This window comes from Dinoponera quadriceps, unplaced genomic scaffold (assembly GCF_001313825.1).
Source record: "Dinoponera quadriceps isolate SergipeBrazil2010 unplaced genomic scaffold, ASM131382v1 scaffold566, whole genome shotgun sequence".
In the NCBI taxonomy this organism is placed as follows: Eukaryota; Metazoa; Arthropoda; class Insecta; order Hymenoptera; family Formicidae; genus Dinoponera; species Dinoponera quadriceps.
In genome coordinates this window covers 4436056-4460504 of record NW_014555972.1, presented here as the reverse complement: position 1 = coordinate 4460504, position 24449 = coordinate 4436056, and the positions used below count along the sequence as shown (strand labels likewise).

The following is a 24449-nucleotide window of genomic DNA, read 5'->3' as shown; positions in this document are numbered from 1 at the left end:
CTCCCGCCCCGAAAGGATCTCTTTTTTTCTACAAACACGCAAAACTTCAAGAGATTTCAACCGTCCCGACGGTGTCGCGACGCTCAGCGTGTCGGTCGAAAGGAAAGGAGGTCTTTTGACCGCGGAGGTTCTTACTGGCGAAATATCTTGTAGGAAGATCTCTTTCATAGATTAAACCTTAGTACTCTAATCTATAGTGGAAAAAGTATCGTATTATGCACGAGAAATCTGGAACACGTCGTCGCNGAGATTCATTGCTGAACCCCCCCCCCCCCTCCCAAACCCGCGTTGTCTAATATGCGTATGCGTAAATACGTAGGCGAGTTGTAAAAAGCAGATACCACGAGGAACGCAACTTCAACAGATACCGAGACGAATATGTATATATACAGACAATTTGCTGGAACAGATCCGGGCCTTCAGACAGTGGGAATGACGTTTACGTGATCAATGGAAAAAATCAATGAATATCCGTATTCTCTCGCTGCACATTTAACGTTAAACCTTTCGAAGACACGAAAGCTCTCGGGAAGAAGACGGTCGGGAAAGCGCGCTGCACGAACGGCCGGAGACGGAGAACCGAACTGAAATTAACCTAGTTTGATTGATTACATCATTGCTGATTATTATTCGGCCCGAACGGGGCCGCGACAAGAGCGTTTAAGTACTTAGGAACAAAAATCAACGAACGTGTTACAGCTCAACAGTTTACACACTATCCAACCCTCGACTTCCGTGTGGAAGAAGTTATGCGAGAAAAAGAAGAAAAAAAAAGAACAAGATTGCCGTACTTAATATTGTTGTCAGTATAATCCGGTTATTTCGGTGTACCCGAGTGTACACATTCGCGGATACTACCCGAGCACCCGGACGACATCCTCAATCGCGGATATTACTCCGGCAGCCGGAAAATAGTAACAAGTAGATACGACTCTGCGATATATTCGCTCGCTTGTCATCGTTCGAGCAATCAATAACTTGTAACTCGTCCGAAATTAACTGTATATTCAGTTACCCGAGTATCCGGGTGACACCCGAAAGGTCTCCGGTTATCCGGGTGGCCGGATAATCCAGGAAGACCCAGGTACTCGAATAGTCGAGACGGACAGCACTAGTATTTAATGCTAAATGTGTGATGAGTACAGCCGGTATTCGGAAGTCTCTTTTATCGATACAAAAGTGTTCGAAATGTAGCTCCCCGTCCGATCGAGTGCTTCCCAAGCCACTTTTAGAGAAGCGCGCTTTCATCGACGAAAGAGAGTTCAGAATACGGAGCTACGTCTTGGGCGAGAGAGAGATCTACTTAATAGATATAAACCTATATTCCGCTTTCGGAGACGTATCTTATCATTGAATGAATATCAATCGGTATGCACTCATAAGTAACGACAGCGTACACTGAGAGTAATCGAAATATATGTATAGAATGGAAAAAATCAACGCCCGGTCCAAACTTGCTACACCGTCTGGTTCATTTCCATATTTGTGCTGTGCTCGACCGTCGTGACGTCCTCCACCGAGTACCTACATGTCTCAACGTCCACCGTGTTCTCTTCCGTCTTGACGGGATTCCCCTCGGGTACGACACGATCATCCTCGGCCTTGTACATCCCACCGGTCGCGGCCAGATTATTATCCTCCGTTTTGATTTCCTGCTTCACCGTGAACGCCTGCTTCCTGGCCTTCGTCTCCCTCTTCGTCGTGTCCGTCCTCTCGCGCTCGTACATGAACGTTTTCCGTTTCCTCCGCATCGGCTTGCACACCTTCTTGTACAGCACATTCATCTCCTTTATTCTACTCGTCGGGATCGTCCAGTCCATCTCTTTGGCGGTCGTGTCGGAATTTCGCGTCGGATCCATGCTGCTCTCGTACTCCGGTATCTCCAGTCCCAGCTTCTTCATCACGGTGATTATTATCTCGTCGACGTTGCCGTTGATAATCAGGTCGGCCTTCTTATCCTGCAATGACATTTCTCATTTTCAGAGTCGCGGAGCGACGGAATATCACGCATTCTCGTGCGCGCGCGTGAGAGGACGTGGTGGATCTTACGTGCTTCGTCGGCTGCAGGTTACATATGACAAGACGACCTCCGTATTTCTTCGTGTATAAAGGTAGATTACCGCTCGGAATGATTTGTAACGTGGTTCCCAAGCATATGCTTAGATCGGCGACGCTAGAAGAACGACGGTGATAAACGTGACGCGCAACTTTCCGTCTGCACATCGTTGTACAGTTCAACGCAATTCGAACGTTCTTTCGAGTATCGAGAAAAAAAATGTTCCAAATGTATTAAAACCAAATATATGTTATTTCATATGTGCCTTATTATTATATCGAAGGTTACTCGTACAATTACAATTTTCAGCTTTATATATAAATATGTATATATAAGATGGAAAATCGTACGAGTAATCCAAGTTACAATGGTAAGGCGTACATAACGCAATGTGTGCAGTCGTGGACAGAAAGGTGGCAACAGTTTCTTTTTTTCAATGAGTTTCGAAACGCATTTCGTATCCAATAGGAAAATGTATCTCCTGGGAATTACTAAAAAAAGAAAACCAAATCTATTGGACACGAGATGCGTTGCGAAACTCATCGAGAAAAAGTGTCGTAACCTTTCTATCCATGACTGTACATTATGGATAAATATTTTCAAAAACTTTCCCTTTTACAAAACCTGCGGTATTCCGTAAGCCTAAAATCACGTACGCTATTATATACTTATATGCTTTACAGCTTTTAAAATAACTGCTGAGGTTTGCTTCTCATGTAACAAAGTCATGTTTTAGTGATTTCAAGTGGCAATACATGGTGTTATCGTCATTTACCTGGAATGCAAGTCAGATAGTGTCAAATCGCTGTCCGGTAAATTGTGCTCCCAATCGAGAATGGTGTCGTGCATCCGGCCGCGACAAGGGCGACCGCCTATTTGTTCAGATCTGCAGACGGTATCCAGGGACTTTTTTCCCACACTCTTGGTGGCGAAATTACGAATAAATTGCCTGCAAGTAAAAAATAATTTAAATAAATTTGTTGGTAATTTGTTGGTATTGCTGGTATGAGCGATTTTATCACAAAAACGAGATATCTCGTTCCCCGAAGTGAATATCTTAAGTAATATTATATATTATATTTTACATCCACTTTTATATACATTTTATATAGTAGATTTACAGAGTGTTAAAAGAAAAACGAGTAGTCAAATTTTACATATCTTTCATTCAGATATTCCCATAAATTAAAAAATTCAAAAAGATTTCAATCGGGAGAATTAATCCCTTTCTATTACTTCATCAACCAGTGTTATTATTACGATTAAAAAACTTTCATGCAGTGCAATTAAAATATGCCGTAAATAAGAAAATGTTTATATTTCGGAAAAGCAGAGTTTTCTTATGGTTTATACGATCTATGTATTTATATGTGTATTTATATGACTTTTTCTCAGTCTTAAAATTAATAGAATAGGTTCCTAAAATTTAGTTACCTACCTTCTAAAACATTCTATATATTTTTTATGTCTTACAAATGTTTCCATGCCATTGTTATGCATACAAACCTGCCACATTTGTCGCATTGTTCCGTGAACATGTTTCCGTGTAACTCCGCAAGGTACTGTCTCTGTATTCCCGATCGCAGATGCAGTCCATCAATATTCTGGCTTATAACGAACTTCACTTTTTCTGAAGAAAAAAAAAGGAAAAAGGCAAATTTTATAATAATCAGATATTTATAAGTTTATATACTCATTCATAACTTATTCACTAATACTCACTGCTTTCTATCAACTTTTTCATAGCCATATGGGTCTTTGTAGGTATTGCTTCATCAAAGGAAATGTTCATTGAAGGTTTCAAACCTTTCTGCTCCAATGTCCACACACCATTTGTACCCCTGATACAAACAAAAATTAAATTAAATTAAATTAACCAATGTCACTTTCCATATCAAAATTTTACATTCTTATCTTACATTTTGTTGACAAAAACAATTACAGTAACGTGACAGCGGTAATCTTAATATTTACATTTTTCCTATTTGATATATTTATTATAAAAACATCTTGCTTTTTTAATGAATTTATAAGTAACTTATAAATAATGTTACTTCATTTATCAATATTCTTACATCCATTAAATAATCCGCAATAATCTAAAAAAAAAAAATACCAAAACTTAAGGTCTATTGTAAACATATTCATATATATACATACTGCAAAGATACACCACAACACTGGTATGAAACCAATTATTTTTCACAAAAGTATATTGTAGTATAACATTTTTAAAAACTCAACATCTCAATTCGTACTTAATCCTCAAGCTTCAACATTCTTTGTCTTGTAGGGTATAAAATCAGATGCTATCCTCACTGGAAACTGACAGGGAAAAGGAACAACAGGCCGGGCCACGGAAAGGGGGAAGGAGTTCGTAATCGAGAAACGGCCATGGATAGTCACCGAAAGTCAGGAATACCCGCGGCGGTGCTGATACCGGCGCCGGTATGCACCACGACATGACGGGCGCCTTGTATCCAGTCGGCCAGGAGGCCACACTTCAGACGAAGCGTCTCCGCGGTGTCGTATCTCTGCAATCACACACAAAGGGAAGAGGTGAGAGAGAATTAAAAGAAAAAAAAAAAAAAAGAAACAAAGACGCGCATCCATTCTCCGATCGACCCCCGCGAAATAAATCGGCGCCGAGAGGAAACTCACTGTCGCTCGTTTGCGCGCCGTAACGCCGCGAAAAAAAAAAAGAAGAGAAAGAAACGAGGAAGAGAAGAGAGACGGAACGAGACGACGAGAAGAAAAAAAAACAAAGGAAGGACTTGGTCCTATATTTTTTTTTATTTTTTTTTACCTCCTCCTGTCCCAGCACCCCTTTGTTTTCGTACGGCGATAACCCGTCCGCGTAGCTGCATGACATTTTTGCGCGCCCGTATCGTCGAGATGCTCCCGCGAATATCCAACGACGCCTGAGACGCCACGAACGATCCCGAGCGGTCCCGTACTCTTTTACGACCAACCAGACGACACCAACGCGATTTTAGCTGCGATCCTGCCGCGCTCCCATGTGCCAGACGGATACGTAAACAATATGAATCGAGCTAATGACCGCGTGCTGTTATGTTTATACGCTACGAATGACGATAAGTGATAGGAAACTCGAGACCCGCTGAGAACGCATTCTGTTTTATAGACTGCACTGCATGCAACGAAATGGCACTTGAACAGAAAGAAGATAATAAACCGCCCGGGGCATGCGCACTGTGAGTCCGCGCCGCGTCGCGCCGCATCGCTCTGGTTAATAGAAGCGGCGTTCCGGCGTTCGGTCGCGCTCGAGAACGCCTCGAGCTCGTCTTCGATGCGTACAGTTCGTGCACGAGCAGCTGCGCCGGCGCCGTGTCCATCGACCTAACGCGCTGCGCGGGAATCATCAGCGTTCGCATCTTCTATGAGGTTTGAGGTTCGATCGTGTGCGCGGACCGGTTGACTCGTACTGTTGAGACAACGTTTCATGCCTTCGATCTTTTTGGTTTAAATTATTTTTTTTTTTCATTTTTTCTTTGATTATACATTGATAGTGCTTTGTCATCAAACGAAAAGGTTTTTTTTAGTTTAAGGGCAACTTAACCGATTAAGGCCCGTTTTTACCATCATGGTTTGAATCTAATCGACGATCAACTCAAGGGAATCGACGAATCGCATCGATCGGTTCAGCTAATTCGCCAATGCGATTGGTCTGGCGAAGTATAGTGACGTTTTGGAAATGCTGTGTTCCGATTGGCGCACATTTCTAATAACTAAACGTCGCAACTGAAGTTCGGTAAACTTTGTTTTACATTTCAATCCGATCTCAATCTTAATCCGCAACAATCTGACACGGACATTACGGATGTCTGCGATTAGCTGTTGATTGCATCAGTTTCATGTCAAGTGTAGAAAGTGCAGTACTACGCGCCGAAGAGTACGGTTCTCTAGCTGAGCCAGTCGTCGATGAACGTACGGGGGGAGCAATGCCTCGTTCACGGCATGGCCATGAGGCATCTCCGTAAATGAAATCGAGAGATCGTCGAGCCACGACGTGAGAGCTATCTCGGCAAGCAACCTTCCTCAGCGCTCAGGGTAAGTCAATCTCGTTCGCTCGTTTACTCCGCCACGACGGGGCCGACGTCGGCATCGAGATGTATATATGTGTGCGCGCGCGCGCGCGTATAAATGCGTGAGTGCGTGTGTGCGTGCATGAACGTATGTGATGTCGAAATGACATTTTTTTTTAACTACGTGTCTGTCTAATTTTTTCGAGAAACAATTCTCTCCTGCCGAGTCGCAGGTGCGATTCTCTCGCGTTTGTCCCGGAGTCTCGCCTCAACGAAGGGCTGGCGCGAATGACGCGAAGCGTCTTACCACGCATCTCATCCGTGCCTTCCTTTCCGGTGCCCGCTCGAACGGACGATTATTTTTGGCCGATAAAAGCTGAATCGGTTTGTACGGTACAAAAGCTAGAAAGAAAAAAAGAAATACACGCTGCGATGTTGCGAGGCGCCGGTATATATCGGAGCTATCAGCAACACATTAACGGGGAGTGTGTGTGTGCCTCTTTCTCGTCAGCTGCCGGTCGGCACTCGTTAGTCGATTTGTTGATTTGGCGAAGTTGGGAAGGTCTTAACTTTGCCCCCCGTTCCGCGTTCCGTTTGGAGATTCAGTTCAGTTTCTGTGCCACTTGTGCTTTACTGCTGTGGTGGAACTCCCCGGCGAGCTTCCCCGCGGAAATCATGAGAGATTCTCGTACGATCGGTAAGTAGCTGGAGGAGCCGTACCTCCTGCACCTCCAGCAAGGTAGTAAATAGCGACTAATAGCGGCCGTCGGCGAGCGTAAACGATAAAATAAATACTGTATATTCTTTCTCTATTCTTCTCTGTGCATAGAGCGTTGTGATCCATCTGCGTTCGAACCCGCCGAGGAATTGTGTTTCCCGTTTTTTCTGTAATTACTGTAAACACACTATCGCTATTAAGATCACTCATGTAGCTTTCAATACAAATGTACACCATTATGACAGAATCAAAAAAAAGCCTTTTGAAACAGATCGATGAAGCTTGTCGAAAGCATTGGATTTTCTCTGGGTAACGTTCGTTTCTTGTTTTTTTGCTCTTTGCCGCATGTGTCTCAGACATATATATGTCTCACACACGTGTGTGCCGAGTACAATAAGTTACAGTTCCATTGTATCTCCCTGAGATAAAGTTAAGTGTTGGGAAAAAAAAACCATTTATACGTTCAATGTTTGATGTGAGTCAAGTTAAACGATGAGAGATACTGTTCTGATTGTGTTATATCAGAATACGATGCACACGTTGATGTTCGGTTCAAATTAAAATGTTAGAGCGTATACAGCAAATGCGACAGCGATGGTAAGTAAGTACGGACAATTCGTTTACAAAATAATATACAAATATGAATCATGATTAATACATTTTAATGATAGTTCTAATGTTGATTATTCCGTGGCATTACTTCAGAGTTGGCTCACACACAATATCAAATGCTTGTTAACGTTGCGTTTCTTGCAGGATTACGATTCTAATGTTTCTAGTATTCTCCGACTAACCGGCACACACACACACGCACACACCGCACGATCTAAAATTATCTTTGTCACTTTCAGATCTCTCTTGTGTGAGTAAGTGAAATGCAATGTGAAAAGTATAAATGCAGCTTTGAGTCAACCCTGATGCAAATCGTCGTCTGCACTACCTCTTCGCGGCCTCATAAAGATTTCGATATAATTTTCAGAGAATATTACGAAGACCTCGTCCGCACATACTACGGCCGCAACATGCAGAATTTTGACGATCTCGATATCGAGGGACTTAGCCCTTCCCATCAATCGGAAGAGGACAAGGAAAAGGTAAAGGAAAGATGCGGGATGCAGGAACGATCGATATATACATATATATCGTCTCACGTATTTCGTCACGTGTGCAATTGAGCAATCGGAGAGTGAATGTGAAGCCGTCAAACGTACACGCGAGGTTTACCGATCTTTCCGTCTTCCGTAGAAACGAAACAAAAAGAGAGAGAGAGAGAGAGAGAGAGAGAGGGAGAAAAAAACGAGAAAAATCCTCGCCTCGAAACGGGAGATCGAACCGCCGATACGAATCGTTGTTAATCGTTTGTATATTCCCTAGGAAGAGCACGAACGCAAGCGCATAATGCGATGCAGCGTCACCGCCGAAGACGGCGCGCTGAAGCCGGTGTACTCCGAGACCGAAGACAGTGATATATGGTGTCATATCTGTAACGTTGCCCTATACGGGGCGCATAAGTTGATTAGTCACAATCAGTGCAACCGGCACAAAATGAAGCTGGACGAGTGGCCGTACCCAGTGATGTTGTGGTCGAAGCGACCGGAGAGCAAGACGGCAGCGGTACAGTCGACCGTGATCGGCGACGCGCTGGCGCCCGGCGAACCGGTGCCACCCGGCACGGAGGACCAGATCACGCGTACCACGTCGATACAGATGAGCCTGGACCGGCATCAGAGCTCACCACTGGTCGGCCTCGAGTACCTCCTGGAGCTGGTCGACAACGAGTCCTGCGAGCCGAGTTACACTTGCGTTTTGTGCGACAAGCGCGGCGACCCGCGCACGGTAATGGCGCACATTACCAGTTACAATCACCGCATCACCTACCTAAATCGGCACTTCCCCACCATATCGCGAGCGATCACGGAGCTGCCCCGCACTCCGAATTATAAGCGCGGTGCCAATGAGATATCGGTGTTAGTGGCGAAGAAGATCGAAGAGAAGTTCGGCCGAATGAAGCCGCAGTTGGTGGAGAAGTCGCAGTTCGAGAAGAGTAGGATGCAGTACATCAAGAGGGTGTATCAGGACGTGCACTTTAGGTAAGTTCGAGAGCACACACCCGCTGATGAAAATAAATATATATATATGTACATCTCATATATATATCTCATTGAACGAGAGCCCGATTTTGACTTGACTCGCGCGCCCGGTGCGCGAATTTAAAGTTACGAACGCGACATACCGTATACACCGCGCTTTCTGCTAGTTATTCCCTAGTTGTACGCTTGAGACCTTAAAGACCAATGCGGCTGTTTCTCCTGCATACAGGGAAACGCCGGAGTGTACGTTTATGGAAGTTTATGATGTAAAATGGGTGACGAATTTTGATGAAAAAATGGCGGAGCTGAATGGTAATAATGTGAGGAAGAAAGGTGAGTATATGTATAAGATGTACTTTCATAAACTTATCCTACTCACTAAGTGGCCGAGTATTGCCTCGCGATTGTAATTCTCTTAACCGTCGCTTTCCGTCAAGATCCTCAGCCTACCGATGGGAAGGCCGATAACAAGCATAAAAAGGAAGACAAGAAGGAAAAGTCGCCGAAGAAAGTAGAACCCAAAGGAGAGCTCACCAAATCGTAAGTAGGCGAGACGGAGGGTGGTTGAACGCGCAGATTGGCAGTAAAAGAGTAATTTGAGAAATTCGAGTCTTTCGAGTGTCTCTGACTCAATATGTTATCTCCCTAAGAATCTACGATAGGTGTGATACGAGTCTTTAACTTTCTGCTAATTTTCTGCAACGAAATGTAACGTTATTTCTGAGGAAAAGCGCTGCCCAAAGTTGCGGGAGCGCTTAAGCAGATTGTAAGGTGAAACGAGTTCGAGTTTTTATTCCATTGTTTCCTTCGTAGCGCGAATTATCAGGGAAACGATATATCTCTTTCTTCTTTCCTAGGAGGTAGGAACTTCCGGGAAGCAATATATTCGGGACACCCCGCAGACATCCTTTTTACATTTTAGGGGCTTCAAGATCCGCATGTTCACCAAGGACAAGACGAGCCTTCGCAAGCCGGCGTCGAAGGCCGAGGAGAGCGCGAAGAAGACGCCGAAACGTCCGTCTGACGACACGAAATCGCTCTCGTCGCTGTCGAGCATTTCCAGCAGCCCTTCGCCGTCGCGCTCCAAGTCCCGCTCGCCGGTTACCCGGAACAGGAGGAGACACTCCGCCGAGAGGAGCGTCGGAGGAAGGTACCACCGTAGCGGGTCGCGGCATTCGCGCGAACGGCATCTGCGGCCCTCGCGGGAGCGCGCGCGCGGACGCTCGCGCTCGCGGTCCCGCTCGCCGCAGCCTCCGCTGAGGGAGCGCGACAAGTGGGACAAATATCGCGAGCAGATCAGGCGGGCCGAGGAGACGTTGGAGCGAGCCCTCAAGTTCCACGAGAAGAACCCGGAGAAGCACCCGTCCTACCCGGACGAGTGGAAGAAGTTCTGGAACAGGCGTTACAAGGAGCTGCAGGCTGAGGGTAGCGACCCGAGCAAGCACGACTTCAAGCCCGAGTGGATCGAGTTCTGGAACAAGAGGATGCGCGAGATCCACAACGAACAGCTGCAACAGCGTAAGGAGGAGATCCGCAAGCGGCTGGAGCTGCCCGAGGACAAGCCGCCGGAGAAGTGGACGCCGGCGAGGCGCGAGCGCTCGTCGCCGGTGGCGAAGCGGCCGAGGCACCGGGCGGACAGCGACGACGAGGTCGAGTACGTCGGCACGAAGATGATCAAGCCGGAGTATTACGAGCGACACGAGGCGCTACGGGAGCGCGATTACGCCTACCCCTCGTACTCGCGCGGTAGGGGCGCGGGCTACAGCCACCCCTATTACCCGCGCACCGCCACCCGCGTCAGGCCGATCCACTTCGCGACCCCATACCCCGTGAAGGACGACTCGCCGGCGCCTTCGTCTCAGGAGGAGACACTGACGGAGGACCTCGAGGTGGTCGGTCTGCTCAGGTTGCTCACAGCGTTGGAGGGCCAGCTGGGCTCCCTCGGCCCCAAGATAGTATCGCTCCTGTCGAAGGCCCTGGCCGCCGAGAAGGCCAAGCCGAATTCCGCGGAGGAGCTGCTGTTCGACGAGGAGGTGAGCGTGATCTTCGAGACGGTGAAGGAGAAGCTGAAGGGCCAGCTGTTCGCCGGGATGGTGGAGAAGATGGCGGTGAGCCCGACGAAAACGGCGATACAGAACATCGCGAAGCTGCTGCACAAGGCGTCCGAGAGCAAGAAGAAGCTGGAGGAGGAGAAGCGGAAACTGGAGCGCGAGCTCCTGCCGAGCGCGAAGCCGGTCGCGAGCTACATCGCCGGCAGAGCCGCCTACTCGAGACCGGTGGAGATCGTTGCGCCTGCGATCAAGTCCGAGCCGGTGAGCGTGCCCGGTGTCGGTACGGTCGACAAGGTAGCGATCGCCCAGGAAATCGCGGCGGCTCTGGTCGCGCAGGGTAAGTCGAACGTCTCGCAGGAGGACCTCGAGACTCTGATCAACGCGGTGGTCGGCATGGCGGAGGCGTCCAAGCTCTCCGACAAGCCGGTCACCACCGCTGACTTCGTCAAGGGTCTGGCGAGCTGCAGCAACGCCGCTCGGTCGACGGTCGAGAAGACCGTCGAGCCGAACGAGCGGCAGTCACAGAAGGTGGAGGACCTGTCGGACGCCGATCTCAAGTCGATGCTGCAGAACTTCAAGGAGCTCAGCACGCCGGAGCAGCACAATCTCATCGGTTTCCTGAAGAAGCTCGAGGCGAGCGACCCGAGCCGAGTGGAGAAGCTCAGGGCCTTCGTGAATCTCGGCACGTCGTCGTCGGTGATGTCAACGAGCGGCGGCCGCTTGAAGTCGCCGACCCCGGAGGTCACCGTCGAGGCCGTCACCGTCGGCAAAAGCAGGAAGAGCGTCTCGCCGTTCTCGATTCGCAAGAGCAACCAGAACCCGACCGACGAGGAGGACAAGTGGAAGCCGAAGCTGGACATGTTCGCGAACGACGACGACGAGGAACCGGCCGACAGCAAGAAGACGAAGGACAACGACAATGAGAAGACGGCCAAGACGAAGATAGACCTGTCGGACGACGACGACGATTACACGTTCGAGGACATCTACAAGGCGGCGGACAAGAACGTGAGCGAGAACGAGAAGGCGAAGAAGAAGACGTCGCGCGCCTTCTCCAAGTCGTGGTCCCGCTCGCGTTCCCGCTCGCGCTCCAAGTCGCGCTCGCCCCCTCGGCCGAAGGAGACTGCCTCGCGCACCAACGATCCGAACGCCATACTGAACGAGACCAAACGGCTGATCGCGAACATCATGGGCGACCTGCCGAACAAGTTCGTCACCAAGTTGCACGGCGGCAAGGACAAGCTCGACTCGCTGCCGAGCGCCGTCGATCAGCAGCAGCAGCAGCAGCAGATGCCGTCGGTAGCCGGCGGCTTCTACAATCCGATGCAGCAGCCGCCGTTCGCGCCTTCCGGCAATCAGCCGCGGCCGCCGGGCCAAACGATCACCTATCCCAACGTGCCGGGCAGTCAGCAGTTCCCCAGCTACCAGCAGCAGCCGCAGATGTTCCCGAACAATTCGGGATACATGGACAATAGTTACAATTATCAGGGCTACGGCAACATGTCCGGTCAGTACGGCGCCCAGTACTCGCAGCAGAGCTCCTACGGCTCTTACGCGCCGCCCCCGGCCGCGCACACCACCCCGGGCTACACTCCGCCGTCGCAGACGCAGCAGTACGACAGCTACATGCAGCAACCGCGCTTCTATTGAATCCGTCGGGAGAGCGTCGTCTTCTCTTTCTCGTTTCACTCTCTCCGTCGCGCCGATATGCGTCTCCCCTGTAAAACGTAAGAATTAAGCGAATGATTGATCGGCCAATTGATCATGCGCCAACGGACACGAACGGACGCCAGTCATATCCCGGTGTCGCGCGATTCCCCCCTCCCCTCCACCCCCACGGACAATTTCTTCTCGCGCGAGACACCAATGCGGATGACACGGATGACTGCGCGGTGAACACTCGGCCGGCCTCGCCGGCCTCGTCAAGCCGTCGTCGACAGCTTTCTCGAAGTTGTTCCAGTCGAGAAGCGGCGGCAAGTTACGAGCCAAAGTGACGCAAACCACATGGCCGTGACGAAAAGCAGCGTTCCACTTAACGCTCGCAACGATTGCGAGCATCGTTCTTAATCTTTGTTTAACGTCCGAGAGAAACAAGGATAGAATGATGCGAGGATTGCGAGCGCTAAGTGGAAGGCAGCGAAAATAATTCTCCGACTCCCCAGCTGACGGTCCGGGTGCTCGCTTCTTCTCCCGGGTTGTCGCCGGCGCAACGCGGGAGGAACGAGCGCTCACTTTTCCTCCCGGACTCGGTGGTGTGACAAACGTGGTGGTGAGATGCTGTAAAGTACAATCTGCAACACGTCTTTCTCAAGGCCTCGGCAGAACAGCTGACTTGTAATTTTAAGACAACGCTCTATGCCCGAAATCTTTGTCCACATTATCGTTTCATTGATCTTTTGTTTTATCACACGGCAGTTTGTCGTCAGAAGCAGAACGGTTTTTTAGGTTTGGGATTTATTTATTTGAGTAGACCGTCCGACTGGTTTCGAGAGCTCCCTCGGCGCCCGAAGTCGCGACACGCACAAACGTGCGTCCAATCTGACCATGTGCTTTCTGTTGTTGAGCTCGAAGGTTGCGCTGGAACTCCGTTCCTCTTCCCTTCGACGCTAAGTTACACACACGTCTCGCTCTAACGGTAAAAGGCGCGACCCAATTCAGGAACAGAAAACAGACTCGTATAAATGTATATACGCAGTCATAATACAAAGCAAACCACGTGTTCAACGGAAGGACGATGGTGTATCTACTCCTAAACGTATTTCGTATCTTACATATTGTCTAATGTAAATATTCTTGAGAAATTGATGCAGTGATAACCTCAATTATGCATGGATTGTTTTCCAAAATGTTAGAAGAGATGTATGTAAATCTGGGTGTGGTTACTTTGCAATAAATTTGTAATTTTGTTTTTTTCTACATTAGCATATATATATATCGTGTACAAATTATATTTTATTACTTTCATTCTCAGTGTCTTAACATCTGTTTCTAAATAGTCCACAAAATATATATCATTCCCATTTCAGTGATTAAAACCGTACTCGAGTGACATGGCAGTGGGTCTAAGGGGCCGTTTCACAACGACTCCGGTTAACTCAACCCGCCGATCATTCCACTGGAATTGAGTAATCTCATTTGCCGTTGAGTAAAATTAACCAGAAATCGCCAATCACGATTGACATTTAATCGAGTGACGAAGTTAACCGGTTGCGAGACTGGTTCTGAGTGTTAAGATTCCAGGCACAAGGCGGTCGCTGTGCGTTCCGAGACAAGGACTCGAGGCCTTAAAGATTGTCTTGAGCTAACAAGTCAGCCATTCTGCTAAAGCCCTTAGCCACGCGTTGCTCCGTTGTGCAGGAGTATTGACTCCGTGTCGCCTTCCCATGAGATGAGAAGGCGCGAGTCCTGGTGACCTTCCTTGTGTGACGGGCGAACCCGCCGCGTCACGTCGAACACGCGACGTTTGTAACGCGCGAAATCTTTTCCACGTTCGTACACGTCCATAATCGCACTCGCGTTTTCGTACATGTTTTTTCTGTGTGCCCGCTAGACGTGCGTATGTGTGCGTGTGTGTGTATGTACGCGCGTGCAGGTATGTATAAGTTGTGTTGCGATATTCACCGTCAGTCCTGGAGATTTATAGTGCACGTCACGTGTACTATAGATTTTCAGGGCTGCCGGTGAATATCGGGGCGTGCAGCCATCATCAGTGAAAGTAATGTGAGTCGAGTGTACACGGGGTCGAATGTAAGTCGTTTTCGCGCGAGTTGCATACGTTTCTCGTAGTGAACGTGGTGAGTATGCGCACGCGCGCGCCGTTGTTACCATACGTCGTGTGCCTGTGTGTGTGCGTGATTTCCCGACCAAGCAGAAGTAAGTAAAATTAAACGAGACGGCCGTCGGCGGAGATACGTGCGTCAACCACCGTTCGTCACGTTGATAGGAAATGTTCTGTATAATAATTTATCGTTTGTATATCATATTTAATACGCGAGAAAAACAAATCGTCAGCGTGCGTGCGCGTTGTACAGAAATTTCAGCAATATTTCGAAGGAAAGGGAAAGGAGGCATTTTCAGAACGTTAGTAAAATGATTGTCCGGCAGCATTTGAAAAGATATTCATCATCCATAATCACCTGTGGTATTCCAATGTAATTATCAATAGTAAGTATTATAGAGCGAGGGAGTGATATCGACGGTATCGGTCAATCGCCTTCAATCTCAAATAAAGCACGCGACGTGAGAGTTTCGTGGGATACGCCTGGTTTTCTTCCAAGCTTTACACGCAACAACGATTCTTGACACCACCGTGCGAGCGACGATAAAAGTGCGGTGTGAAGGTCAAAGGACCCAACGTTCGCCCACATTTGCCACATCGTATAGAGTCGACTTCACGCGCAACAACATACTTCTTCCCGGAAGGAGACGCTTTGCGGGGAGAAAGGGAAGAAGAAGAACTTGAGAGAAAACCGAAGGGAGGATCTATTTCACGTTATATTATCACAACAGTTACATGCCCGACGTAGCGATAATCGTGTGTGTGTGTATGTGTGTTAACGCATTGCACAATGACTAGAGAATTACAAAGACGCGTCCGCCCTCTCTCTCTCTCTCTCTCTCGTCCCGGCGTGTCGGCTGCCGAATATCCGCGAACATTTAAATAAAGCACTAGGGCACACGCCGTTCAATACAATATGTACATCTCCCGTGAAGAACGAAGAAAGGAGAAGCGTGTGGTCGGGGTTTGATCGCGTTTTCTTTTTACTTCGGTACGAGGCCTCTCGTCTTGGGGTAAACCGGCGCCGGGATCTGCTGCACCTTGGCGACGCTCTTCGGCCTGACCCGCGTCGCCGACTGCAGCCGCGGCTTGGCCCGTAGCCTCGTGCTCGACGCGTCCACATCGATGTCGCCCTCGTCGCGCAGCGCCTCCTCGAGGACGGCCTGAATCGTGGGCGCGATCGCCGGCCCTTGATAATCCAGGGTGGTGCGCGCCGGCATGTCGAGGTCCAGGTTGAGGATGTTCTCGCCGGCATACCGGCAGCCCCGTCCCATCGCGAGGGCGATCCGCGCGTACTCCGAGACCGGTCGGCGCGTCCCCGGCAGGGAGGTCGGCCGTCTGATGATGTCGACGCCGGACGGGTCCGGTTCCTTCACCACCCAGCAGTCCTCCTCCTCGTCCAGATGGATCCTGGAGAGGATCTTGGTCTTCTCCTCCTCCGGGATGAAGTTCTCGATGATGAGGTACTTGAGCTTGAGCTCCTTCATCAGCTCGTGCTGCTCCTGCTCGAGGTCGCGCCTGTCCCGGTTGTAGTCGCTGGTGACGTCCTCCAGCTCCTGCTTCAGCGCCTGCAGCTTGGTGAAGCACTTGCGCAGCTTGCGCGACTTCACGTCCACCTCTTGCTGCAACGTCGTGTAGGTCTCCCGCACCCCCACCATCGTCAGTTCTTCGTCCTCGAGCTTCTGCTGCATCTCGACCTCGCGTCTCTTGCGCTCCGCGATCTCGGCCGCCTTCTGCTCGAGCGCCCGTTGCTGCTCGTTCGTGTGGTCGATGATGTTCTTGCCGCCGCACAGCATCTTGCTCTCGAGGTCCTTGATGCGCTGCACGAGGTTCTCGGTCTCCTGCTTCTCGGCCCGCAGCTGTTCCGCGATCAGCTTCTTGTCGGTCCCGGCCGCCTTGTTGTTCTCCTCGCCCCGGCTGTCCTCCGTCTCCTCGGACTCCGAGTCGATCGCCTCGTCCTCCTTCTTCCTCCTCGACCTCCTCTTCTTCTTCTGCACGACGCCCCTCTGCGCGAGCTTCTCCTTCAGCCGGCCGATCTCCTCCTGGTATTGCCGCAGCAGCGCGTCCTTCGGGTCCTCGTTTATCCTCGGCTTGTTCTTGATGTTCTTCGCGCGGTTCGCGTAGCGCAGGGTCGTCAGGGTCTCGTCGTAATTGTAGCTGGCCGGCCCGATGTTCGCCACCATGATCGTCTTGGAGTTGCCGCCGAGGGAGTCCTGCAGAAGCCTCGTCAGCTTGGAGTCCCGGTACGGCACGTGCGTCGTTTTACCGTCCACCAATGCCGAGATGACGTTGCCCAATGCCGACAGGCTCAGGTTGATCTTGCTCGCCTCCTTCAGTCTCTCGCCGGAAGCGCCGGTTTTGCTCTGCCGCTCGCTGCCGGCGAGGTCGACCAGGTTCAATCGGCCCACCCGGATGCCGCCGGTGTCGCCGATCCCGCCCATCTCAATCGTGATCATGAAAATCGCGTGGGAACGCGAGCTGTGCTCGTTCATGTTGGTCGCGCCGATCGTCCGGTTCTGATTGCCGACGTTCATCAGCTGCTGGATCTCCGCGGCGCTCTTGCACACGGCGCTCGACAGGTCCTTCACGAACACCCCGATGTCCGGTTTCTCCTTCAGCTCGAAGCGCAGGCTCTGGTCCGGGTGCAGAAGGTCGCGTATCTCCTCCTGGTAGATCTCCAGGTAGCTCGCCCTGACCAGGTACTGCATGTTCTCCGATCTACCGATGTGATTGAAGATGTGCTCGAAGGAGCGCGGAATGACGCCGCGTCTCTCGTGGTCCGTCTTCGTGCCCTCCATCGTGTAGGTCTTGCCGGTGCCGGTCTGCCCGTACGCGAAGATAGTGCCGTTAAAGCCGTCGAGGATCGAGGACACCAACGGCCGCACCGTCTCCTCGTACAACTCCTGCTGGCTCGAGTGCCAGTCGTACACCGCGTCGAAGGTGAACACCTTGACGGTCTCGCTGGACGGGTCGTCGCGCGGATGCCGCACCTCGACCACACCCCTGGACGGGATCACGTCGACCACCCGGGTGTAGCCGCGGCTGGTCTCCCGCTCGTCCATCGGCCGGCACCGCACCACCACCTGCACGCACTGCGTCGCCACCTCGGTGACGCTCGCGCTGCTCGACTTCATGCCCTTCTTCCTCCAGGTCTTCTGTTGGTTGTCCAGCTGCTTCTCCATGCCGGAGTCCCGAATGCACACGGCTCTCTCTCTCTCTCTTCCTCGTCTGTCGAACAGCGGAAGCGTGCTTCTTATTGATCGTGCGAATGCATGCGTTGACTGTGGAATGTTAAGGGCCGGTTTTCCATTTTGGTGGTTAATTTTTGGCGGTCTTTTTTTTTCGCTCAACCTGATGTACAATGTAAAAATTATGTTTCTCCATTCGTGGTTAATCATTAAACTGGGAAAGTTTATCTCTATGAAATCATTAGTTCAATGATTAACTAGGAGTGGAAAAGCACAAGTGTTGCATTATTATCAGAACCTTGGCAGAATAACTAACTTATTAGTTTCGATACCACGTTTTATGCCTTAAGACTTTATCTTAAGTAAATGATTATCTTATGTCTGGAGTTGTGATAAAATCGTTTTACGATAAAACAGATCATTTAGACAAAATTTTAAGGCATAGAACATTGTCGTGAAATTACAGTTCAGCCGTTCTGCTGGTGCCTTCACGTTAAGCTTGTGTCAGGCCAGGGGTGATATTAGCTAAATTCCGATTAACCTCTTCAAGAATGCTGACACTGACCTACACACAGTACTGGAGATTGAGGATTACGGATTGGAGACTGGAATTCGACGAATCGAATAATTTCGATTTCGGCTCTCGCTCTGCCCCGATGACCGGTCAAATTCCGATCTTGAATCCGCGATCCTTGTTCGACAGAGGTTTAAACGTCCCACGTGAACAGACTCGGGCTAGTTTAAAGTGACACTCGTATGAAGTTTCGGTATCTCGATGGTTATTTCAATGACGTGTCCTTTTTTTGCGAACAGCGCCGATCGAGGTAACGCCGAGGTGATTTCCCAACGGTTTAGTCACCGTGACCGAAAGGCTCGCCGGGAGATATCGGATGAAGCAGAACAGAATAAGTAAATGATACACGAGAGATAAAATATTTATTTCCTCGGAGCCGGTAGTCGTCGGCTCTGCGAGGAATATCTTTCGTCAATCAAATTATATACATACACTTTTTTCCAACCGGTCAATAATTTCGAACGCGTCTCTCCCACATAATACCTACGTAACGTCATCGCTATGATAAAAAAAAAAAAGTCTGAACAACATGCGGGTGATATCAAGGCTGAGGTCTCTCCGAACGTCCACTCGTTTCCCAATCTGCCCACTCGTGCTTTTCAAAGGGAAACGGAAAGCTACGCGCGGGAATGCGCGGAAAAATTCGCTCATGCGAAATAATCCATGTTTTTTTTCCCCCAGGTCACAGCGCGTGAACGTGAAGAGAGACGTGCGCGTGATGATGTCAAGGTCGGTACCTTTCGGAATTTCCACCCGTTCTCAGCCCATCGTTCGCACCTTCCGATGGAAACCAGGTTACATAAAATTACGCAAAACACCCGGAAGTCCGTGTGCGTGAAATAATTCACATTTATTTTCTCTCTCTCTCAGAACTCTCCCGTCTCGTGTTCCTCGGTGTATCGTTTAAACTTTTCGAAAGAAAGCGGAGTCACACGGAAATGTTTTTCTCCGCAGAGACACGAAGAGAAAGAGAGACAGAGGAACGAAAGAGAGGCACTGTACGGTACATCCGTTCTGCAGGGTTAAGGATCAAGGGTCAAATATACGTACGTACGTGCGTCACACGAAAGAAGGAGAGAGAAACAGAGAGAGTAGATAGAAGCGAGCCGACGACGTCGCGGTGTTTTCTCGGCAGCCTTTTTTTTTACCTCACCGTTAAATTCGCCGATCACGAAAGCCAACGCGTACAAACGTACTAAGGGATGTGGTGTGCGCGCGCGCCACGAGCGGCGATTCATTACCGTTTTTTCCCTACGAGTTGCCCTTCGTCGCGAGGTATCGGTATTGATCCATTGTTTAGCCCGTGGATTTGTTGTCAACGGGTTGCCGTCGTTCACCGCCTCCTCGCATATCGATTCTCTCGTCGCCCCCTGGAAAGGTCGGCACAGCCGCGACGCGGATCGTCCGGAGCGTCAGCCGGCGCGCGACTCGCAGGCGCTCGCACTACGCGAAAGTGATCGCATAACTACGACTACCGTATGAAAGAGCGACACGACGTGACAGCAACGTGAGAACGCGCGACAAACGTGCGCGAGTGACTCTCGCCGCGACGGCGCACCGCCGACGCCGGGGACGCCGAGATCGATATCGTTCGTCTCGTCATCGAACGCTCGGGACGAGACGGGCGCGCGGCTGCACCCAGACTAATGCCCGTGTCACACCGCCGGATTAGGATTGAGATTGAAATTCGACCAATCGGAGCGGGATTCACTAAACTTAAGTTTGATGAACTTTGACTCGGATTGGTCGAATTTCAATCCAATCTCAATTCTAATCTATAGTGTAATACGAGCCTAATAGTGTAATACGAGCCTAACGCCCTTGGTGACACCGGGTGTAAGTTACCCGGGTGATCCCGAAAGGATCGGGAATATCCGGGTAGTCGGAATTAACAGCGTTAGCATAGACATGCACCAAACTACCGATTTTACCGACAGTACTGAGAAACGGCAGCTAGTCAGTTCCGACTGAAAGATGTCACGCAGATGGCGCGACGTCAGCTCAAAGCGGCGTCAAACGCCAGCGTGTCCGCCCTCGGGCTTCTCTCTCTAGTCCTTACATAGTAATGAAATATTATATATAAAGTGTAATGAATATAAATTTTTGAACAAATAAAGGTATTTTGTCTACACGAAATACGAAAATTCGAAGGTGCGTTTTATCTGCCACTTAAGTTTGTGACAGACATTTGCATTTTTCCTTTTTTTTCGTCATTCTTTTCGTGTATCACGATGGAACGTGCTTTCCGAGAGTTTTTATCGCTTCATGCGTATTTCCGTCGGCAGAAATACTGGTGAAAGTACGAATGACCGATGCGTTATATAAGTTTCGCGTATGCTGTGCGAAAGGAAGATGAACGACGAGAAATTAAAAATTGTGAAACTCTCTTTTCGAGGAAATGACGTCGCATACACACACACACACACACGGTGACTGGCAGTGACTTCGTGGCATGCAGCCGATGCAAGTCATTTATGTGTCATTCCGTACAGTTTCCTCGCGGTGTTCGTCGTGATCCACTTCTTATTTCGTTTTCCTACAACTGAGCTCAATGACCGAAAATAGTCATCTCATGTAGATTCTCTTTCATCCACCGGTGAGACGTGCATCTCGTAAGACAGCGCAAACCCGACGACACATGATAGGTTAATTACACGTAATTTGTCTGCATCACGCTTCTATTCAGAACATTTCACGCAGTCACCCATGCTTTATAACATCACCGGGCAAGAATTTATCTGTCAGTTACCGCATATACAGTTGCTACGAAACGTAAATTTTACATTTATCGCAAATATCGTCTTTATTTTACTCGTATATCTACTTTTTCGGTTAAATGAAAAATTCATCGCGGAATTGTCAGTGAGACGTTAATCCACCACAATTCTAAAGCAAAGTACAAAACACTGTGTGATTCTTACTAAAATTAAATATACTTATAAATATATGTAATATTTTTAAAAATATTTCTACAAATAAAAGTATATATATATATATATATATATATATTTATAATTATATATTTAAAAGTAAAGGTATATTTTTCTGATTATCCGTATATCTACATAGAATTACTTGTTGCAGATAACATGAAACTGTGGATCGTGATAGTGCACATTACATTAGTCGCCACTAATCTATGGGTCACGGCTCATTTCCACGAGGAGGTGCCCGAAGACAATGAGTTTGCGGAATTCGAGGACTTTGAGGAGGAGAAGCTGAGCACGCACAATGAGCGCGTAGCAGAGTCGGTGCAGGAGAGCAATCTCAATCAGGACTTCGAGGAGGATGACGTCCTGGTGTCAGACGGAGATAGTGAATTCGATCACTTTCAGGACGAGGAGGAGTTCGAGGGGCTGGACAGTGGTAACGCCGGTCCGAAGCCCGACGAGCCTTCCACGTTGACCATTACGAAAGTTCCGTTGCATCTGCGGGACAGATGGGACAGCTTTTACCTAGAGATACTGATGATCACCGGACTGCTGGTGTATTTCATCAACTACATGGTGGGACGTTCGAAGAACGCCCGTATAGCTGAGCAGTGGCTGATGGATCAGCAGCAGGTGTTGGCGGAGAATTTCTCCCTGATCGGTCACGCGGGCAGGTCGAGCGACAGCAACGCGAACGACAACGGCAGCGGCAACGGTTTGATGAAGGAGAGCGAGTCGCAATACAGTCTGTACTGCTCCGGCCGTGTCGGATGCGACTCAATGCTCGTCGAGCTGAAACTGATCAAACGGCAGGACTTGGTCGCCGTGCTGGCGCAGCTGGTGCGCCCGCAGAACGATCAGGCTCACATACACATGGAGATCTCGAAGGACGAGACGGACAACTTTGTGCTGGCGATCGCCTCGAAGCGGACGGCGATGCATTTAGTACGCGACATGGCCGACATCAGTGTGTACTGCCCGGAGAAACGGCCCGCGGAGAAGTTCGGTCTTCCGTCGGGCTTCTGCGTGATGTCCGAGATCGCAGAAGCGGCGTCGGCCATATTGGACACCAGGGTGCAACATCTCTTCGCGAAATACGCGCCTCACATTGATTACATTCACATTAGCGACCAATTCAGCGGGCGCAAGCAGCAGGAGTAAGTGAAGTTCCAGTTTTCTCTTTCTCTCTCTCTCTTTCGGCTAGTTTATTTTAAGTCGGTCTCGAAACTGGCACGTGGCTGGTTTACATTCGGGCTTGAAGGTCAAAGGGCTCAGCGTTGCGGCGTTACTCGAGTTTTAAGAGAGACTCTGGATTGTTTCTCGCTGCCATACACACTCTCGTCACACGCCTACCTTCTAAGAATTAACGTTTGAATTTTGATTCCAGAGACACCGCTCAATTGACAATGCCCGAGGTAAGAAGGGTATTGATGGTGGGCCTGAATATAAGTCTCAAAGGCCGCACTTGTGACATGGAGACTCGGCAGAAGCTCAAGATATTACTTCATTTTACCTTTTACCTGCTCGACAAGCTGCGACGTTTTAAGTTGTCCAAGGAGGTTCGTATATCTACGCCTCGACGCTCCTGCCGTCTCTCATCGCGATTGATGAATTTCTGAAGCGAGAGAATACACGCTTGAAATCTTTCCCAAAATACGTCGGGATGAAAAGACTTGTCTATAAAATAAAATAACATGATCGGTTGAACAGATTCGTTAAATAGTTCGCGGACTTTCTCTTTGCTCCAATAATAATAAAAAAAAATAAATAAATAAAGCCACACAGTTAACGCGGGAAAATCACATAAAAGTTAAAAAACAGATTACATATCACGTTAATTTAATTAATTAATTAATTTCGCGACTATTTCTCGATCATTGTACATAACGAGGGAGTAGGAGCTTCAGAAGCGCAAAACACTCGTGAGATTGCACGTTCTTGAGACGATGTTTATCGTACGCAGGGCAAGAACAAGGCTGATAAAAATCGGCTCAGAGTCGAGGAAGCCTTCCTGAAGACAACGCACGCCGCGAGAGCCGAAGCGGCGGCGCAGAAGCGAGAGGAGCGCCGGAGAGCCGAGAAAGAGAGGATCCTCCAGGAGGAGGATCCGGAGAAGCAGCGCAAGTGGGAGGAGAAGGAGCAGCGCAGGCTGGCGAAGAAACGCGCCCCTAGAATGAAGCAACTCAAAGTGAAGGCTTTATGACCGGTTACGGCCGGGATTAGCGAATGCAATGCGAATTCTAGAGAGCCGTGAGTTTCGTCGTTTATCATTGAAATACTCGGGAGGAAATGTGAACACATGTTGGAAAGAAAGAAAGAGGAAGAAAAAATATATACTTCGTCGAAATCAGCCGCGAGATGAAAAGCCAAAACTTCTTACCCTTCGTCGGATTCTCTCACTTACACTCACCCGGCATTCTCGCGCGCGCGCGAAGTATATACCGAACTTATCGAGGAAAGTACAAACGACTGTGTGTGTGTGCATGTGTGTGTGTGCGTGTGCGAACGAGAACATCCTGCGACTTGTAATTTATTGTACAATGTATACTTTGTTTGCCCTACTGCCAGCTTATATACTTAAATATCATAGATATTTCGTGTTGGAGAACGAGAAACGAGTAAAATAAACTTTAGCATATACTATACGTGCATACACGAACGTAGTAATAATATCCATGCCCTTCGTTCGTGCTACAGAGACGTATCGGTAATCGACGAGCAGCGAAATTATTGCTCTTTGAAATTATCATTGCCCTGACGTGGTCGCTTGTGTGTTAGCATTTGCGTCTGAGAGAGAGAGAGAGATCCGTGCCAACTTTCCCAGGAGACTTTCTTCTCAAGACCGACGTGAACGTGTATCGTTCTAGTTTAATAATTTATGCTATCCCAGAATACTAGAGCAGCCTGATTATACTTATCATATGACCTGACATATTTATCAAATATGCTTAGTGCTTTCTTCGTTGCTGTATATTCATCATAAATGGGGGAGTGTATAAAAGTCAGACTTTAAGCTTA

General features: G+C 48.9%; 4 protein-coding genes across 11 annotated transcripts; 2 read left to right on the top strand and 2 right to left on the bottom strand.

The window, feature by feature from the left end:
- Positions 1-282: 282 nt before the first annotated feature.
- On the bottom strand, positions 283-5244 carry LOC106746422 (NAD-dependent protein deacetylase Sirt6). The gene is made up of 7 exons (XM_014623027.1): positions 4863-5244; positions 4463-4590; positions 3779-3897; positions 3563-3686; positions 2832-3005; positions 2050-2173; positions 283-1958 (listed from the first exon to the last, which is right to left on the bottom strand). The coding sequence occupies exons 1-7, from the start codon at positions 4926-4928 to the stop codon at positions 1458-1460; spliced, it is 1236 nt and encodes a 411-aa protein (XP_014478513.1). The 5' UTR covers positions 4929-5244; the 3' UTR covers positions 283-1457.
- Positions 5245-5968: 724 nt separating this feature from the next.
- On the top strand, positions 5969-15217 carry LOC106746256 (uncharacterized protein CG7065-like). 2 transcript variants are annotated; one of them, XM_014622626.1, is made up of 6 exons: positions 5969-6127; positions 7800-7914; positions 8195-8910; positions 9140-9243; positions 9348-9450; positions 9833-15217. In XM_014622626.1, exons 2-6 carry the CDS (start codon positions 7843-7845, stop codon positions 12609-12611), a joined length of 3774 nt encoding a protein of 1257 aa, XP_014478112.1. In that variant the 5' UTR covers positions 5969-6127; positions 7800-7842; the 3' UTR covers positions 12612-15217. The 2 variants fall into 2 exon arrangements, with proteins under 2 accessions (XP_014478112.1, XP_014478111.1); XM_014622625.1 differs by having other exon boundaries at positions 5969-7914.
- Positions 15218-15425: 208 nt separating this feature from the next.
- LOC106746257 (kinesin-like protein KIF3B) lies at positions 15426-20110 on the bottom strand. Of its 3 annotated transcripts, none has more exons than XM_014622627.1 (2): positions 19743-20110; positions 15426-17967 (listed from the first exon to the last, which is right to left on the bottom strand). In XM_014622627.1, exon 2 carries the CDS (start codon positions 17919-17921, stop codon positions 15723-15725), a length of 2199 nt encoding a protein of 732 aa, XP_014478113.1. In that variant the 5' UTR covers positions 17922-17967; positions 19743-20110; the 3' UTR covers positions 15426-15722. The 3 variants fall into 3 exon arrangements, with proteins under 3 accessions (XP_014478113.1, XP_014478114.1, XP_014478115.1); XM_014622628.1 differs by lacking the exon at positions 19743-20110 and adding an exon at positions 19556-19720; XM_014622629.1 differs by lacking the exon at positions 19743-20110 and adding an exon at positions 18493-19540.
- A 375-nt stretch (positions 20111-20485) lies between these two features.
- On the top strand, positions 20486-24330 carry LOC106746258 (coiled-coil domain-containing protein 47). 5 transcript variants are annotated; one of them, XM_014622632.1, is made up of 4 exons: positions 20486-20652; positions 21586-22588; positions 22819-22990; positions 23395-24330. In XM_014622632.1, exons 2-4 carry the CDS (start codon positions 21591-21593, stop codon positions 23632-23634), a joined length of 1410 nt encoding a protein of 469 aa, XP_014478118.1. In that variant the 5' UTR covers positions 20486-20652; positions 21586-21590; the 3' UTR covers positions 23635-24330. The 5 variants fall into 5 exon arrangements, with proteins under 5 accessions (XP_014478118.1, XP_014478116.1, XP_014478120.1 ...); XM_014622630.1 differs by lacking the exon at positions 20486-20652 and adding an exon at positions 20717-20930; XM_014622634.1 differs by lacking the exon at positions 20486-20652 and adding an exon at positions 20937-21097.
- Positions 24331-24449: the final 119 nt, after the last annotated feature.

Bases quoted from the DNA above. Each gene is read 5' to 3' on its own strand.
- LOC106746422 (XM_014623027.1), bottom strand. From the start codon at position 4,928: ATGTCATGCAGCTACGCGGACGGGTTATCGCCGTACGAAAACAAAGGG. The intron at 3,898-4,462 runs GTGACTATCCAT...TGTTTGTATCAG, and splicing joins GCGGGTATTCCTGACTTTCG to GGGTACAAATGGTGTGTGGA. The intron at 2,174-2,831 runs GTAAATGACGAT...TCGTTCTTCTAG, and splicing joins CTATCTGACTTGCATTCCAG to CGTCGCCGATCTAAGCATAT.
- LOC106746256 (XM_014622625.1), top strand. From the start codon at position 7,696: ATGCAATGTGAAAAGTATAAATGCAGCTTTGAGTCAACCCTGATGCAA. The intron at 7,915-8,194 runs GTAAAGGAAAGA...TATATTCCCTAG, and splicing joins CGGAAGAGGACAAGGAAAAG to GAAGAGCACGAACGCAAGCG. The intron at 9,451-9,832 runs GTAAGTAGGCGA...TTTACATTTTAG, and splicing joins AAAGGAGAGCTCACCAAATC to GGGCTTCAAGATCCGCATGT.
- LOC106746257 (XM_014622627.1), bottom strand. From the start codon at position 17,921: ATGGAGAAGCAGCTGGACAACCAACAGAAGACCTGGAGGAAGAAGGGC.
- LOC106746258 (XM_014622630.1), top strand. From the start codon at position 20,900: ATGACGTCGCATACACACACACACACACACG. The intron at 20,931-21,585 runs GTGACTGGCAGT...TACTTGTTGCAG, and splicing joins TACACACACACACACACACG to ATAACATGAAACTGTGGATC. The intron at 22,991-23,394 runs GTTCGTATATCT...TATCGTACGCAG, and splicing joins GTTTTAAGTTGTCCAAGGAG to GGCAAGAACAAGGCTGATAA.